The sequence below is a fragment of the Orycteropus afer genome, unplaced genomic scaffold (genome assembly GCF_000298275.1).
Source record: "Orycteropus afer afer isolate SDZICR_OR568_19922 unplaced genomic scaffold, OryAfe1.0 scaffold00181, whole genome shotgun sequence".
Classification (NCBI taxonomy): domain Eukaryota; kingdom Metazoa; phylum Chordata; class Mammalia; order Tubulidentata; family Orycteropodidae; genus Orycteropus; species Orycteropus afer.
In genome coordinates, this window is record NW_006921768.1 from 6,930,631 (window position 1) to 6,944,558 (window position 13,928).

The 13,928-nt window shown below is 36.4% G+C and overlaps 1 protein-coding gene across 1 annotated transcript in view; it reads right to left on the reverse strand.

The window, feature by feature from the left end:
• PREX2 (phosphatidylinositol-3,4,5-trisphosphate dependent Rac exchange factor 2) overlaps positions 1 to 13,928 on the reverse strand; it is a 466,421-nt gene that overhangs the window by 286,692 nt on the left and 165,801 nt on the right. The window contains exon 7 of the mRNA XM_007947357.2: positions 2,093 to 2,226. Within this exon, the coding sequence (XP_007945548.1) occupies positions 2,093 to 2,226 (134 nt within the window). The remainder of the gene's footprint in view (positions 1 to 2,092; positions 2,227 to 13,928) is intronic.

Genomic DNA, 13,928 nt, shown 5'->3' on the forward strand with positions numbered 1-13,928 from the left:
GGGTTTGAACCGCCAGCCTTCTGGTTAGCAGTCAAGTGCCTTAGGCACTATGCTACCAGAGCTCCTGCTTTGGCTATATCCTAACCTATTCCCTTCCATGAAGGTACATGATCCAGTTCTATATTTTCTCAGTTTCTGTCACTGTGTTTTCAAATTAATATCTCTTACTATAGAATGTTATTGCTGTAGTTCATAAGACAGAATTATTGAATCAGCATAGTTGCTAACTCTTTGCTAACTTGTTCTGGACATCTTGTTAAATGACCTAGGAAAACCCACTTTAAGAGGTGAATGATGGCCCCTTAATCTTGCTTTGTAAATTGAGTAGTCTGTGTCTCCTTCACATTACCAGAATATGTTTGGCTACAGTTTTCTAACTTCTGAACTTCAAATAGGCAGACTATATGTCTATAATTTGGGGGATACAGAAAAATATTTAAGAACAGCCTTCATAGTATTGGGATGGAAAACGCTGAGATTGGATAAAATCACCCAGGGAGAGTACATGGATAGAAAGAGTAAAATGAAAGCCAAAGCTGGAGCCCCATGGCAGTCCGATATCTAACCTAGAGTCTGATGTTACACAGTAAGGATGAAGAAAATGTTTTGAGAAAGAAGAACTCCTCAACTAAGCTTAATGCTGCTAAGGAAACAACTAAAGCTCTACAGAGGAGAAAAGTGACCACAGCATTGGGAAACCCTTGACCTCCATTAAACTTAGTGGCATAGAGTAGATTCTTTCTATTTTTTTGAGGATAGAATGAGAAGTGAGCAAGTAGAAACGGCAATGACAGACAATGCTTTCAGGAGGATTGGCTGTGAAGGAAGGAGAGCACTGAGATGGACAGAAGTTGGCATAAGATTAAAGACATTAAAAAAAAAAACAGGCAATACATACAGGCAGTGTGCAAGTTACTGAGGTCTACCTGACTTACTTGCCCTTTAATGTAATGTAAATTTGCCCTCACATTGAACTGAATGAACCAACCCCTGTTTGCAACAAATTCTTCATCACAATCACCTTCGCTTACTTGCAGCATTTAAATCATTGAAAAGACCTCAAGCCTTTTCTTGCACTCCAGGCTAAATACAAACTGAATGCACCAGCTCTGACTCAATTACAAATTCCACTTAAAGACTTAATGACACAGTTAGGAATGGATCTTCTTTGTATTAGAAAATGTTTGGATCCAAAAAAATTGATAAGGTTAACAGTTAAATACCTTAACTGGGAATGCCAGAGGAGAAGAGCTAGAGGGACAGGAGATGTTCAGAGTGCAACACTTAAAATAATTTTATAACCATTTGCTGTTGACAAGGTAAATGCATGACCATAGGAGAGGTGGTGCAGGTAAGATGAAGGAGAAATTTCAGGTGAGGAGAAAGTAGGCTACAAATATTGGATAGAATATCCAGGTGAGTTTTGAATAAACAAATAAGATAATAGGAGAAGGGTGGAATAAAAGAGAGCCACAGGCATGGATGGGAGATATTGAGTGCAGTGCAAAAGAGAGTACTAGGAAAGGATTTGTTCTTGTTGTTGTTGTTTGCCGTCGAGTCAAACCCGACTCATAGCGACCCCTCCTTGGGTTTCCGAGGCAGTATCACTACGGAAGTAGGATTGCCCAACCTTCCTTCCAAGGAGTGGCTGGTGGGTTTGAACCGCCAGCTGTCTGGTTAGCAGCCAAGTGTCTTAGCCACTATGCTACCAGAGCTCCCTAGGAAAGGATAGTGGGTAAGAAAAACTAACCACAAGAACTTTCCAGTGTGCTGGGATATTGAAAGAAAAGGAGGAAATGGATTGAAAGCAGCATTAACAAAAAAAAAAAAAAAGATACATATACCTCTCCTACAAGCCTGGAGGTGTTTGGAGTAGGAACAAAAACAACACCTCTCCAAAAGAGAGTCCTTAGAGAGGTGGTATCATCACATGATGACATATTTCAGTTAGGTGAAGAAAACAATCAGAGAAGAGTTGAGACTATGGGACAGTTTGCTGATGAGACAATGCATTTCCAGAAGCATACAGAAAAAGAATGAAACTATAATATGCATAAATAATTTCTGAAGTAGTAGCTATTTATCATCTTACCTGTGTTTTCTTTTGCAATACACCAAAAGATTATCGAAAAGAAAGAACACTCGTTCTTGAATATTTCCAGAAGAAATTTTCAGTAAGACTCCACACATTAGCATTTCAGTACAGGTGTCAGTAATGTTGGACCCCTAAGTCAGGAAAAAACAGAAACAATAATGTCTGATTACTTAATAGAAACTTTGATGTGTGGTATTTTTCTTCTCGAAGTTATACTTGTTTTATTTTAAGAAGCAATATATGCACAGGATAAAAGTTCAAGTAGTACAAAAATTTATTTGTGGAATGTAATTCTACTCCTTCCAGTCTCCTCCTGGTCAGTTTCTGCAATAACAACATCTGTTAAGAAATTCTTATATCTTCTTTCTGATATTTTATATACATACATATACACAAACATATACAATACATGTTACCTATATTCTCTAAAAAGGAAATGATTTCAAACTACTTTAAAACATTAATGTCCATAACTTTCTTTTCCTCTTTTTCTTTCCCCAGTAAGGGCAAATGACTCCATGGGTAAATGGCAAATTATATGAAATTGTTTGAATTTTTGTTGTTGTTGTTTGGTGCCAATCAATTCAGTTCAGATGCATAGTGAATCTTCATACAACAGAACAAAACACTGACTGGTCCTGTGTATCCTCACAGCTGGTTCCATATTTTAGCCAATTGTTGCAGCCACTGTGTCAATCCCTTTTATTCAGTGTCTTCCTCTTTTCTGCTCACCTGCTTCTTTACCAAACATGATGTCCTCCTCCAGGGACTGGTTCCTCCTGATCAAATGTCTAAAGTATGTGAAATGAAGTCTCGCCAGGCTTGCTTCTAAAAAGCATCTGGCTGTACTTCTTTCAAGAAAGGTTTGTACAATCTTCTGGCAATCCATAGTTTATTCAATATTCTTTTCCAATGCCATATTTCAAAGGCATCAACTCTTACTTGGTCTTCTTTATTTATTTTTCAGCTTTTGCAATATGTAGTGATTAGGAATACCATAGCTTGACTCAGGTGCACCTCAAAGTGACATCTTTGCTTTGAACATTTTTTGAAAAAAAGTATTTTGCAGCAGATTTGGCCAATGCAATGTTGTTTAATTTCTTGTCTGCTTCCTACATGAGCACTGAGTATGTATGTAAGTAAAATGAAATCCTTGACAACTTTGATCTTTTCTCCATTTATTACATACTCCTTATTGGTCAAGTTGTGAGGATTTTTATTTTCTTTATGTTGAGGTGTAAATCATACTGAAGGCTGCAGTCTTTGACCTGCATCAGTAAGTACTTCAAGTCATCCTCACTTTCAGTAAGCAAGATTATCTCATCTGCATATCACAGGTTTTAAAGAGACTTCCTCCACACATTCTTATTCATATAGTACAGTTGCTCAGATTATTTGCTCAGTATACAGATTGAATAAATATAGTGAAAGGACACAACCCTGATACACACTTTTCCTGATTTTAAACCATGTCTTATCCCTTTGTTCTGTTCAAACTACTGCCTCTTGGTCTGTTCACAGGTTCTGTATAAGCACAATTAATGTTTTGAAATGCCTATTCTTTGCAGTGTCATCTATAATTTGTAATGATCCACCAGTCGAATGCTTTGCATATTCAATAAAACACAGGTAAACATCTTTCCATTATTCTCCATTTGCAGTTAATCATATTCCTCATCCTAAGTTCTCTTCTGAATCCAGGTTGAATTTCTAGCAGTTCCCTTTCAATGTACTGCTGCAACAATTTTTGGAATATCTTCAACAATATTTTACTTGCATGTGATAGTAATGATATCATTCAGCAATTTCCACATTCTGTTTCATCACCTTTCTTTGTAATGAGCACCAATATGGATTTCTCCTGGTCAGTTGGCTAGGTAGCTGCTTTCAAAATTCCTTAGCATAAATGAGTGAGCACTCCCAGAATTGCATCAAGTTCTTCAAACATTTCACTTACAAAATCAAACCAAACTCATTGCCATCGAGTTGGTTCCAACTCATAGCAACCCCCATTGGGTTTTCAAGGCAGTAAATCTTTACTGAAGTTGATTGCCCCATCTTCCTTCCACAGAGTGTCTGGTAGGTTTGAACTGCATATTCCAGCTAGCAGTCAAATGCCTTAGGCACTATGCCACCAGAGCTCTTTACATCTCACTTGATATTGTGTCAGTTCCTGGAGCCTTGTTTTCACCAATGGCTTCAGTGCAGCTTGGATTTCTGACTTTAATACCATCAGTTCTTGATTATATGCTACTGCCTGAAATGGTTGAATATTGGCCAATGCTTTTTGGTACAGTGACTCTATGTATTTCTTCCATCTTTTTTGATGGTTCCTGAATTGTTCAGTTTTTGCCTATCGAATCCCCCAATAGTGAAACTTTTATTTTTTTTTTCCTTCAGTTCTTTCAGCTTGAGAAATACCAAGTGTGTTCTTCTCTTTTGATTTCCTAACTCCAGGTCTTTGCACATCTCATTATCGTATTTCACTGGGTCTTCTCCAGCTTCACTTTGAAAGCTTCTGTTCAAATCTTTTGCTTCATCATTTCTTCCATTCACTTTAGCTACTCTCCATTCATAACCAAGTTTCAGAGTTGTCTTCTGATATTCATTTCAATCTTTTCTTTCTTTCCTGTCTCTTTAATGAAATTTTGCTTTCTTCATGTATGATGTCCTTCAGGTCATCCCACAACTCATCTGGTCTTTGGTCATTCATGTTAAATGCATTAAATCTATTCTTGAGATGGTCTCTAAATTCAAATGGGATATACTCAAAGTTGTACTTTGGCTTTCTTGGACTTGTTTTAATTTTCTTTAGCTTCAACTTGAACTTGCACAGGAGCAATTGATAGTTTGTTCCTCAGTCAGCCCCTGGCCTTATTCTGACTAATAACATTGAGCTTCTCCATCAACTCTTTCCAAACAGATGTAGTCAATTTGATTCCTGTGTATTCCTCCTGGCAAGATCCACATGTATAGTTGTTGTTTATGTTGTTGAAAAAAAGGTATTTGCAATAAAATATATAAACTGCTAATAAAACATCATTGGTTTTGCAGAATTCTATCATGTGATCTTTCATGTGTGTCCTTTCTATAACCAAGGACATATTTTCCAACTACTGATCCTTATTCATTTCCAATTTTTGCATTCCAATCACCGTAACTATCAATACATCTTGGTGGCATGTTTGATCAATTTCAGACTGCATAAATTGGTAAAAATTTCTTCTTCTTTGTCTTGGTGCTTGGTGTGTAAATTTGAATAATAGATTAACTGATCTTCCTTGCAGGCATATGGTTATTATCCTATCACTGACCACGTACTTCAGGATAGATCTTTTTTTTTTTTTTTTTTTAACTTCTTGTTGTAACTTGGGTGAAAGTTTATAGAGCAAATTCATTTTCTATTCAACAGCTCTAGCATAGTGGCTAAAGCACTTGACTGCTAACCAGAAGGCTGGCGGTTCAAACCCACCAGCCACTCCTCAGAAGGAAGATTGGGCAATCCTACTTCAGTACTGATACTGCCCTGGAAACCCAAGGAGGGGTCGCTATGAGTCGGGGCCGACTCAACAGCACATAACAACAACAACAACAATTCAACAGCTCATACACATTTTGTTTAGAGACATTGATTGCAATCCCACAATGTAACAGCTTTTTTCCCACTTCCTCTCTCTGGTTATCTTTTCCCTGTGTCCTTCTTTCCTATGCATTCCTGCCATCTGAGCTTTGTCCCTGTGCAAATGCTACCTTCTTGATCTCTTAAGGTTGATTGTTCCAAGGAGTGCCTACCTCCTTGGTATAATTTTTCATCTCACAAGGCCTGTCTATTGTTTAGCTAAAAGCTAAGCCATGAGAGTGAGTTTAATTTCAGACCTGACTGGTGGCTAATGACCATAGTCTTGGTGGTTTCATTAGTCTCCATCAGACCAGGAGCCTGGTCTTTTTTATGAGTTCTGTTTCACATTTTTCTCCTATTCTATGTAGGATCTCCAATTTCGATCCCTTTCAGAGTGGTTGGCAGTGGTAGCCAGGCACCATCTAGTTCTTATGGTCTGTGTCATGTAGGCCAAGGTTACCATGATCCATTAGTCCTTTGGAATAATTGTTTCTTTGTGTCTTTGATGTTTTTCACTCATTTTTGCTCTTAATGAAGAGAGACTAATATTTGCATCTTAGATGGCCACACATAAACTTTTAAGATCCCACTTGCTTTCACCAAAGTAGGATGTAGAACAGTGTTTTTGTGTACTGTGGATGCCAATTGAGCTCAACGTCCCCTGCAACCATGGTCCTGAGCCCACAAGTCCAGCGACTCACTCCCTCAAGGTGTTTGTGGCTAAATGTTATCATAACTTTGTGCCTTGTTAACTCATTTGTATATACGGACATTTTTATAGCACATACAAATATATATGTAGAGATATCATCTGCCAAATCTATATATGGTCATGGGTATAGTCCCATTCACTTATCTATATCTGCTCATCCTGCCTGTCTATTTATGTATCCACTCATAGTTGAATGTTTATTATTACTGGTAATGGAGTATTATATAAGTAATAATGTTTACCTTTGTTGTCTGCACCTCTTGTGTACCTGTCAGTGTGTTCCTTTACTTTAGCAACACAATGTTGGTCACTCACTTTTGGTATATTGCCTTTCCCTTCACCCAAATCAATATGTATCTCTTACCTGGTGGCTTAGTGGAGAAGCCACTTGACTGATAACCAGAAATCAGTGGTTCAAACCCATCAGCTGCTCGGCAGAAGGAATACTGGGTGATCTAACTCCGTAAAGATTTACAGTCTTGGAAACCCAATGGGGGTTGCTATGAATTGAAAATGACTGGATGGCAGTGAGTTTGTTTTTGTTTTTGTTTACCTAGCAGTCAACTTCCCTCTTCTCCCTTCCCATCCCTGGTAACCTTTTATAAAAGAATGTTTCTTTCCCCATGTAAACATTTTCTTAACTTTTTGTAATAATGAACTGATACAATATTTGTCCTTCTTTGATTGACTTATTTTACTCATCATAATGTCCTTCAAGTTCATCCATATTATGAAGTGTTTTGTGGATTCTTCATTATTTTTTAATGTTGCATAGTATTCTGTTGTGTGTATGTGCCAGAGTTTGGTTATCCATTCGTCTGATGATAGGCACTTAGGTTGTTTCCATTTCTTTGCTATTGGACATAGTGCTGCAATGAACATCAGTGTGTTTATATCTATTCATGTCCTGGCCCTCATTTCTTTAGGATATATGCCTAGTATTAGGATTGCTGGATCAAATGGTATTTCTATTCCCAACTTTTTAAGTAAGTGTCATACTGTTTTCCACAGTGGTTGCACCATTTTACGACCCACCAGCAGTGTATGAGACTTTCAATATCTCCACACCCTCACCAGCAGTTGTTTTCTGTCTTGTTAAACTTTGTTATTATTGCTGGGGTGAGATGATATCTCGTTGTTTTGATTTGCAGCTTTCTAATGGCTAATAATTGTGAGCTTTTCTTCATGCATTTGTTAGCCTCCTGAATTTACCTTCTTTGGTGAAGTTTCTCTTCATGTCCTCTGCCCATTTTTGAATTGAATTGTTTGTCTTTTTGATATTGAGGTGTTGAAGTTTTCTATAAATTTTAGAGATAAGTCCTTTCTCAGATATATGCACATAAGGATTCAATTTTTAGAAGGTCTCAGTCATCTGGTTTATCTTCTTCTGTTTTTCCATTTTTGGTTATGCCTGATAGTATATTTATGCTATAAATTAGAACTCTTAAGTCTGCCTTTATTTTTCCTTTGATGATCTTTATAGTTTTAGGTTTTACATTTCATCTGCAAATGGAGATAGTTTTACTTCCTCTTTGCCAATTTGTATATCTTTTATTTTTCTTTCTTACCTTACTGCCCTGGCTAGGACTTCCAATAGGAGTGGTGATAGAAAGCATCCTTGTCTGGTTACCATTTGCAAAGGGACTGCTTTCAGTCTCTCTCCACTGAGAATAATGTTGGCGGCTGTTGGTTTTACACATATGCCCTTAATTATGTGGAGGAATTTCCCTTTTATTCCTATTTTGCTAAGAGTTTTTATCAGGACTGTGTGTTGAATTTGATCAAATGCCTTTTCTGAAGCAATGATATGATCATGTGGTTCTTCTCCTTTGTTTTATTAATGTGGTGGATGACATTTGATTATTTTTCTAATATTGAACCACCCTTGCATACCTGGTATAAATTCCACTTGGTCATGATGTATTATTTTTTTGATATAGTGTTGATTAGGATAGATATTGAATTGCTCATTTTGACAATGAATGTGATGCCATTCCTCTTTGTTACTCCCGGTATAGTATACCACATGATTATCTGATTCAAAATGGCCAGTACCAATCCATTTTGGCATATTAATGCCCAGGATATCTATCTTTAAGCATTCAATTTCATTTTTGACAGCCTCCAGTTTTCCTTGATTCATACTTCATATATTGTGTACATTTTTAGTAATCCCAATTTATATATCCCCCACCCCCCAGGATGGAAGGGAGAGAAGAGAATAAAAGGAAAAAAAAAAAATTATAGGCAACAATCTTCCATAGGGTCTTTCACCCTATTTGTTAAAAATTGACTTGGTGCATTCATTCATTAAATGAGCCTTCACAGAGGCCACTAAGGTGGCATGAGGATCAAAATTGATTTCTGACACAAGCACTAACCATTAGAGGTTGAAAGAGTCAGAAGACATAAGAAACAAAGGCCTCTGAATCATCAAACACAGGAAAGTTTCCTTCCACCCAGAGCAATGCAGTGCACAGTTATTTGAGCTGAACATTCAAAAAAAAAAACAGTCCACTCACTGCCATTAAGTCAATTCCAACATAGTGACTCCTACTGGGTTTCCGAGGCAGTAAATATTTACTGAAGTAGGTTGCCCCACCTTCCTTCTGTGGAGTGGAGTGGCTGGTGAGTTTGAACCACCAGCCTTCTGGTTAGTAGTCAAATACCTTAGGCAATGTGCCACCCTATCTATCTACCTATTTTCTATTTGGAGTCATTTATTTTATAGAGCCTTTGCTTTAGTGTTTTGTTTTGTTTTGTGAAAGCATATGTAACAAAACATTTGTCATTTCCACATTATAAATGTTGTATCTAAGATTGAGCAAACTACTTCCATAGAGACACCACCTTAGAAACCCAAGGAGGGGTCTTATGATTCGGAAACGACTCCACAGCAGTGAGTGAGATTTGTTACTCCAACCTAACCTATTATAACTAATGCACTAATTTGGACAATAAATGGAAGTTTTTAGTAGAGATCTCTGTGGGCTCTGCAAAAGACCTTTGTTTTTAAATATATCTTCCTTCTTTGAATTTGAGAGTAGATTTATTTTTTGATCAATGTTTTTGTTTTTATTTTTATTATTTAATATGAAAAAAATAAATTTTATATTTCAGCAATAGTGATATAGTTTTCTGATAAATTATAATTTTTAATTAAAATGATAACTCTTATACCTATAATAAGACACTTTTAAAATGGAAAGTTAACTAAGTATGGTTATGTTGAGTACCTTAGTACAAATAGGAGCTCAGTTGGCATAGTAGTTAAGGAATTTGGCTCTTAACCAAAAGTTCGGTAATTTGGATCCACCAGGCACTCCACAGAAGAAAGATGAAGCCGTCTGCTTCCGTAAAGATTTATAGCCTTGGAAACCTAATAGAGGTTGCTATGAGTCAGAATAAATTTGATGGCAGTGAATTTTGTTTTGGTTTGGATATTGCAAAGACATTTTAAATTTTAGACATTTTCTTTTCCCCACATCCTAAAGGTGGATATAGAAATGAAGATCTAGTAAAAATCTCCACAATGTCATATACATTATCGTGTTCATTAAGCATAAGTTCTAGAATTCATAGTTATGCTACAAAGTGTATTGCACAATAAACACACAGCATCACTTGCATTATATTTTACTAAGTCTGACTCAAACATTTCTATCACTGAGGCAGTGTTTTAACACTTGCAGTACGCTTAAAGAATTAATGCAAGATCATCTTTTACCACTTTCTACCAATAATCTGTTATCATGACATGAAATATCTTCCATTATTACTTAAATAATTCTCAAGGAGTTGTTTATATACTAAGGGGATCTACGCCAAAACATCCTTTTAATTCATCATGATGTAATCTGTCCAGTGTTTCCATGTTGTTGTTGTTGTTGTTATGTGCCGTCGAGTCGGCCCCGACTCATAGCAGCTGAAAATCATTGTTTTTAAACACAGACACATATACAAAACTGTAAAATTTGTAAATTACAAAGTTGTAGGCAAGCATAGATACAATCTTTCGGTTGCCATGACATGCTTCCTTTCATATCTACCCTACCAGCAAGCAGATATTTATAAAATGTTCACTTTTAAATAATGTTATGTTGTTGTTGTTGTTGTTATTTGCCGTCGAGTCAGCCCCGACTCATAGCGACCCCTCCTTGGGTTTCCGAGGCAGTATCACTACGGAAGTAGGATTGCCCAACCTTCCTTCTGAGGAGTGGCTGGTGGGTTTGAACCGCCAGCCTTCTGGTTAGCAGTCAAGTGCCTTAGGCACTATGCTACCAGAGCTCCTAAATAGCATACTTTAACCCTCATTTCATATGCTAAAAAGCTACCTTTATCTGAAGTTTAAAAAAAAATCATTATGGCTTTAATTTTTAAATAATGAAGTTTATAATATTTTGAAAAGCATGCACAATTTTTAAATTTTCCTATAAAATGTCCGAAGATTGTCCAGAATTCTGGATTAAAAAAAGCCTAGCTCCAAAAGTCACGGCAGAAATTGAAATAAAGTATAGCTACAAGCATCAAATTACTAGGCAACAGTCAGAACACTAAAGTCTGTAGAATTAAACGTCAGACAGTTGAGCTAGAAAACCAAAAATATGGACTCAATAAAACAAGCCAGGCATACTGTCAGAAGAGAGCATGTCCTTTGGACCACAATTCTCAGATTTCAAGGTGCAGAAAACACACCTGATGGGCTTATTAAAACACCCAGGATTCCAGGTGCTTTGCTCAGAGAACGAAACTGAGGAAATCAGGGGCAGAGCCTAGTTGATTCTGACACATGTGGTATTCAGTCCACCCTTAAAGCACACTGCTTAGGGGGCTTTGAATAGTGGAACCCAAGTTTTCAGGTACACAGTACAGCATCACTGCTGACACAGAGATATAGATGAGCACAAGGCTTTATCTGAGCCAGTCTTGACTGCATTCCAGTGCCCAGGGCTAAAGGGGTGTTTATCAGAAATTATAATGCAAAGCTTATATCCACAGTAAATTTCATCATCACTGAATATTCATCTACATCTGCATAATGTTATTTTACTTTCTTAGTATTTTAGCTTTATTTTGAAAACAGATAGCTATTCTTTGCTGTGGTATATAACAAATACTTTGATCTAGATGAACACTAAAGTCAGGTTTTTTTAACATTTCTACAACACACCTGGCAATGTAGTAAACATTTTATCCTAGTATAAATCTCCAGTAAATTGGTTTTTCTGCCCCAAAGCTTTATAAATAAACAGATGTTTATTTATTTAACTTAGCTTTGTAGACCATTTCACGGACCACTCTTTCTGTCACAGGCAGCATATCACTATTCTGTGAAAAAAATTAACTGTGACTATGAGTAAATACTGTCCATGAAAATAAGCCACATTGTTAACAGAGTCTGCAGTGATATATTGCAGTCATAAAGTAACACTTGATAGGTAAGAATGCTTTGTATAAATTATTGATTATGAACTGTCTAAAGCCATTACATATAATGTAAGATTTACATGTACATATTCATATTACAGATTTTTAAAATCCTGCTGTTACCATGTGATTCAGAATTCTGTTCCTTTTAAAATTTCTTAATGACCAAAACAATAATCCTTTATCATCCATGTAGCCTTTTAAATGTTTATTTCCTTTAAGAAGCTACATTTATCATGTAATATTAAAAACTGTTTGCTTGGGATGACTTATATATGTAGAATTAAATAGTATATAGTAAAACACTGCCTAGAAAGTTACATGTATACTTTTTATACTTGCTGCTTTCAGTAATCAGGAAAAAAAGCAGCTGTGGTAGGTGTATTCATCCAAGTCCTTCTTTTTCTAAAAGCTTCTCTTTCTACACCAACCAACCAAAACCCACTACCATCAAGTCAATTCCAACTCATAGGGATCCTAGATGTTAGAGTAGAACTGACCCATTGGTTTCCAAGGAGGTAAATCTTTACAAAAGCAGACTGCCACATCTTTCTCTTGTGGAACAGCTTCTGGGTTTGAATCACCACCTTTCAGTTAACAGGTGAGCACTTTAACCAGTATGCCAGCAAAGCTCCTTTTTCTACCCCAAATTGTAGAAATTTCTCCTCTTATACCACCTCTTCTTTGAGAAGCCCACCTAAGTATGTCCATTAGACAAAGAGAAAAATCTATAATACAAAGATATTATAGAAATACCTATGTAAAATTTCAATTTCAAAGACTGTGAGTAGCTTAATTTTAACACAAGAAAGTGAGAACTTTGGCATGATATATTTGTAAAAGATAAGCCAGAAAAGAATGCTAAGGAGCACAGAACATTGACGTAGCAAAGTAATGAAGCACATATGGGATCTCGACTAGAGCAATGTCACCACCACTCCATTAAAGAGAGGAGCCAAAGACACCAAGTAGTAGTCAGAAGGGATGGGCAGTTAATACATAACCACAGTGTAGAATATTGGGATATTATTTCCCTTTGGTTCATAAATGTATCTTAAGAATTTACATGTATCAGACAATGAACCTGGCTTCCAAGCAGGACAGACACTAGAGAAATTTGGGTATGTAAACATAGAATTAGATGCAGTGTGATCAATGCAAAAATATGACACTGATAATGTAAGAACTAGTATGAATTAATGGTAATGGTGGACATTTCAAGGGTGACTCTTTGTGAGTTTAATGTGTGATTTGCTGGTAGGTGCCGTCAAGTCCACCCCAACTCATAGCACCCTTATGCAATACAGAGAAAACTGTTGCCTAGTCTGTGCTATCTTTGTGATTGTTGGGATATGTGTAATTATAATTAATTATATAGTTCATTCCATGCTGTGGTTTCAGGTTTCAGTCATTCTCCACTAGTTTTCTTTGTCAACTTTATAAAGTACAACATTTAAATAATCACTTCAGATATGGTTAAGAGATCACTCTGAAGAGATGGAAAAACTGATGATTTTCAGGTTAGGACCCAGAAGACAGGGCATTTCAGCAACACTCCCTACCAAAAGAAGGCTGAATATCTCTTCTTCTTGCTTGTATGTACTTCATGACACAAAGTTCAGCAAGAAAATAATAATTCAGAAAACAATTTGTTAAGAAGTTGAAGAATATTTGAATCTACAATAATTGAAGTCAAGTTACATGTTTAGTGTATGTAATGAACTCCTCTAAATTTTAAATGCCTTTATAGAACTCAGTGTGGAAGCATGATGAGATTCTTAAATGGACACTTGCTAGGTGCCTATGTTTTCAGAAAATGTCAATAGACAGAAAAGACACTTGAAAGGTTGTGTTTTTATTTTACAGCATTTTTTTTCTAATTTCTAATGTTACCTCAAACAACAGCATCATGATTTCTGAAGAAATGCAATAATACAACAAATCCTGTCCTTTCCACCAAACTCAATAAAAACAATATTGCTAATACAATCCACCAACTTCACCTTATAGACATCTACAGAGCACTTCATCCAGCAACAGCAGCACAATATATACTCTTCTCCAGTGCACATGGA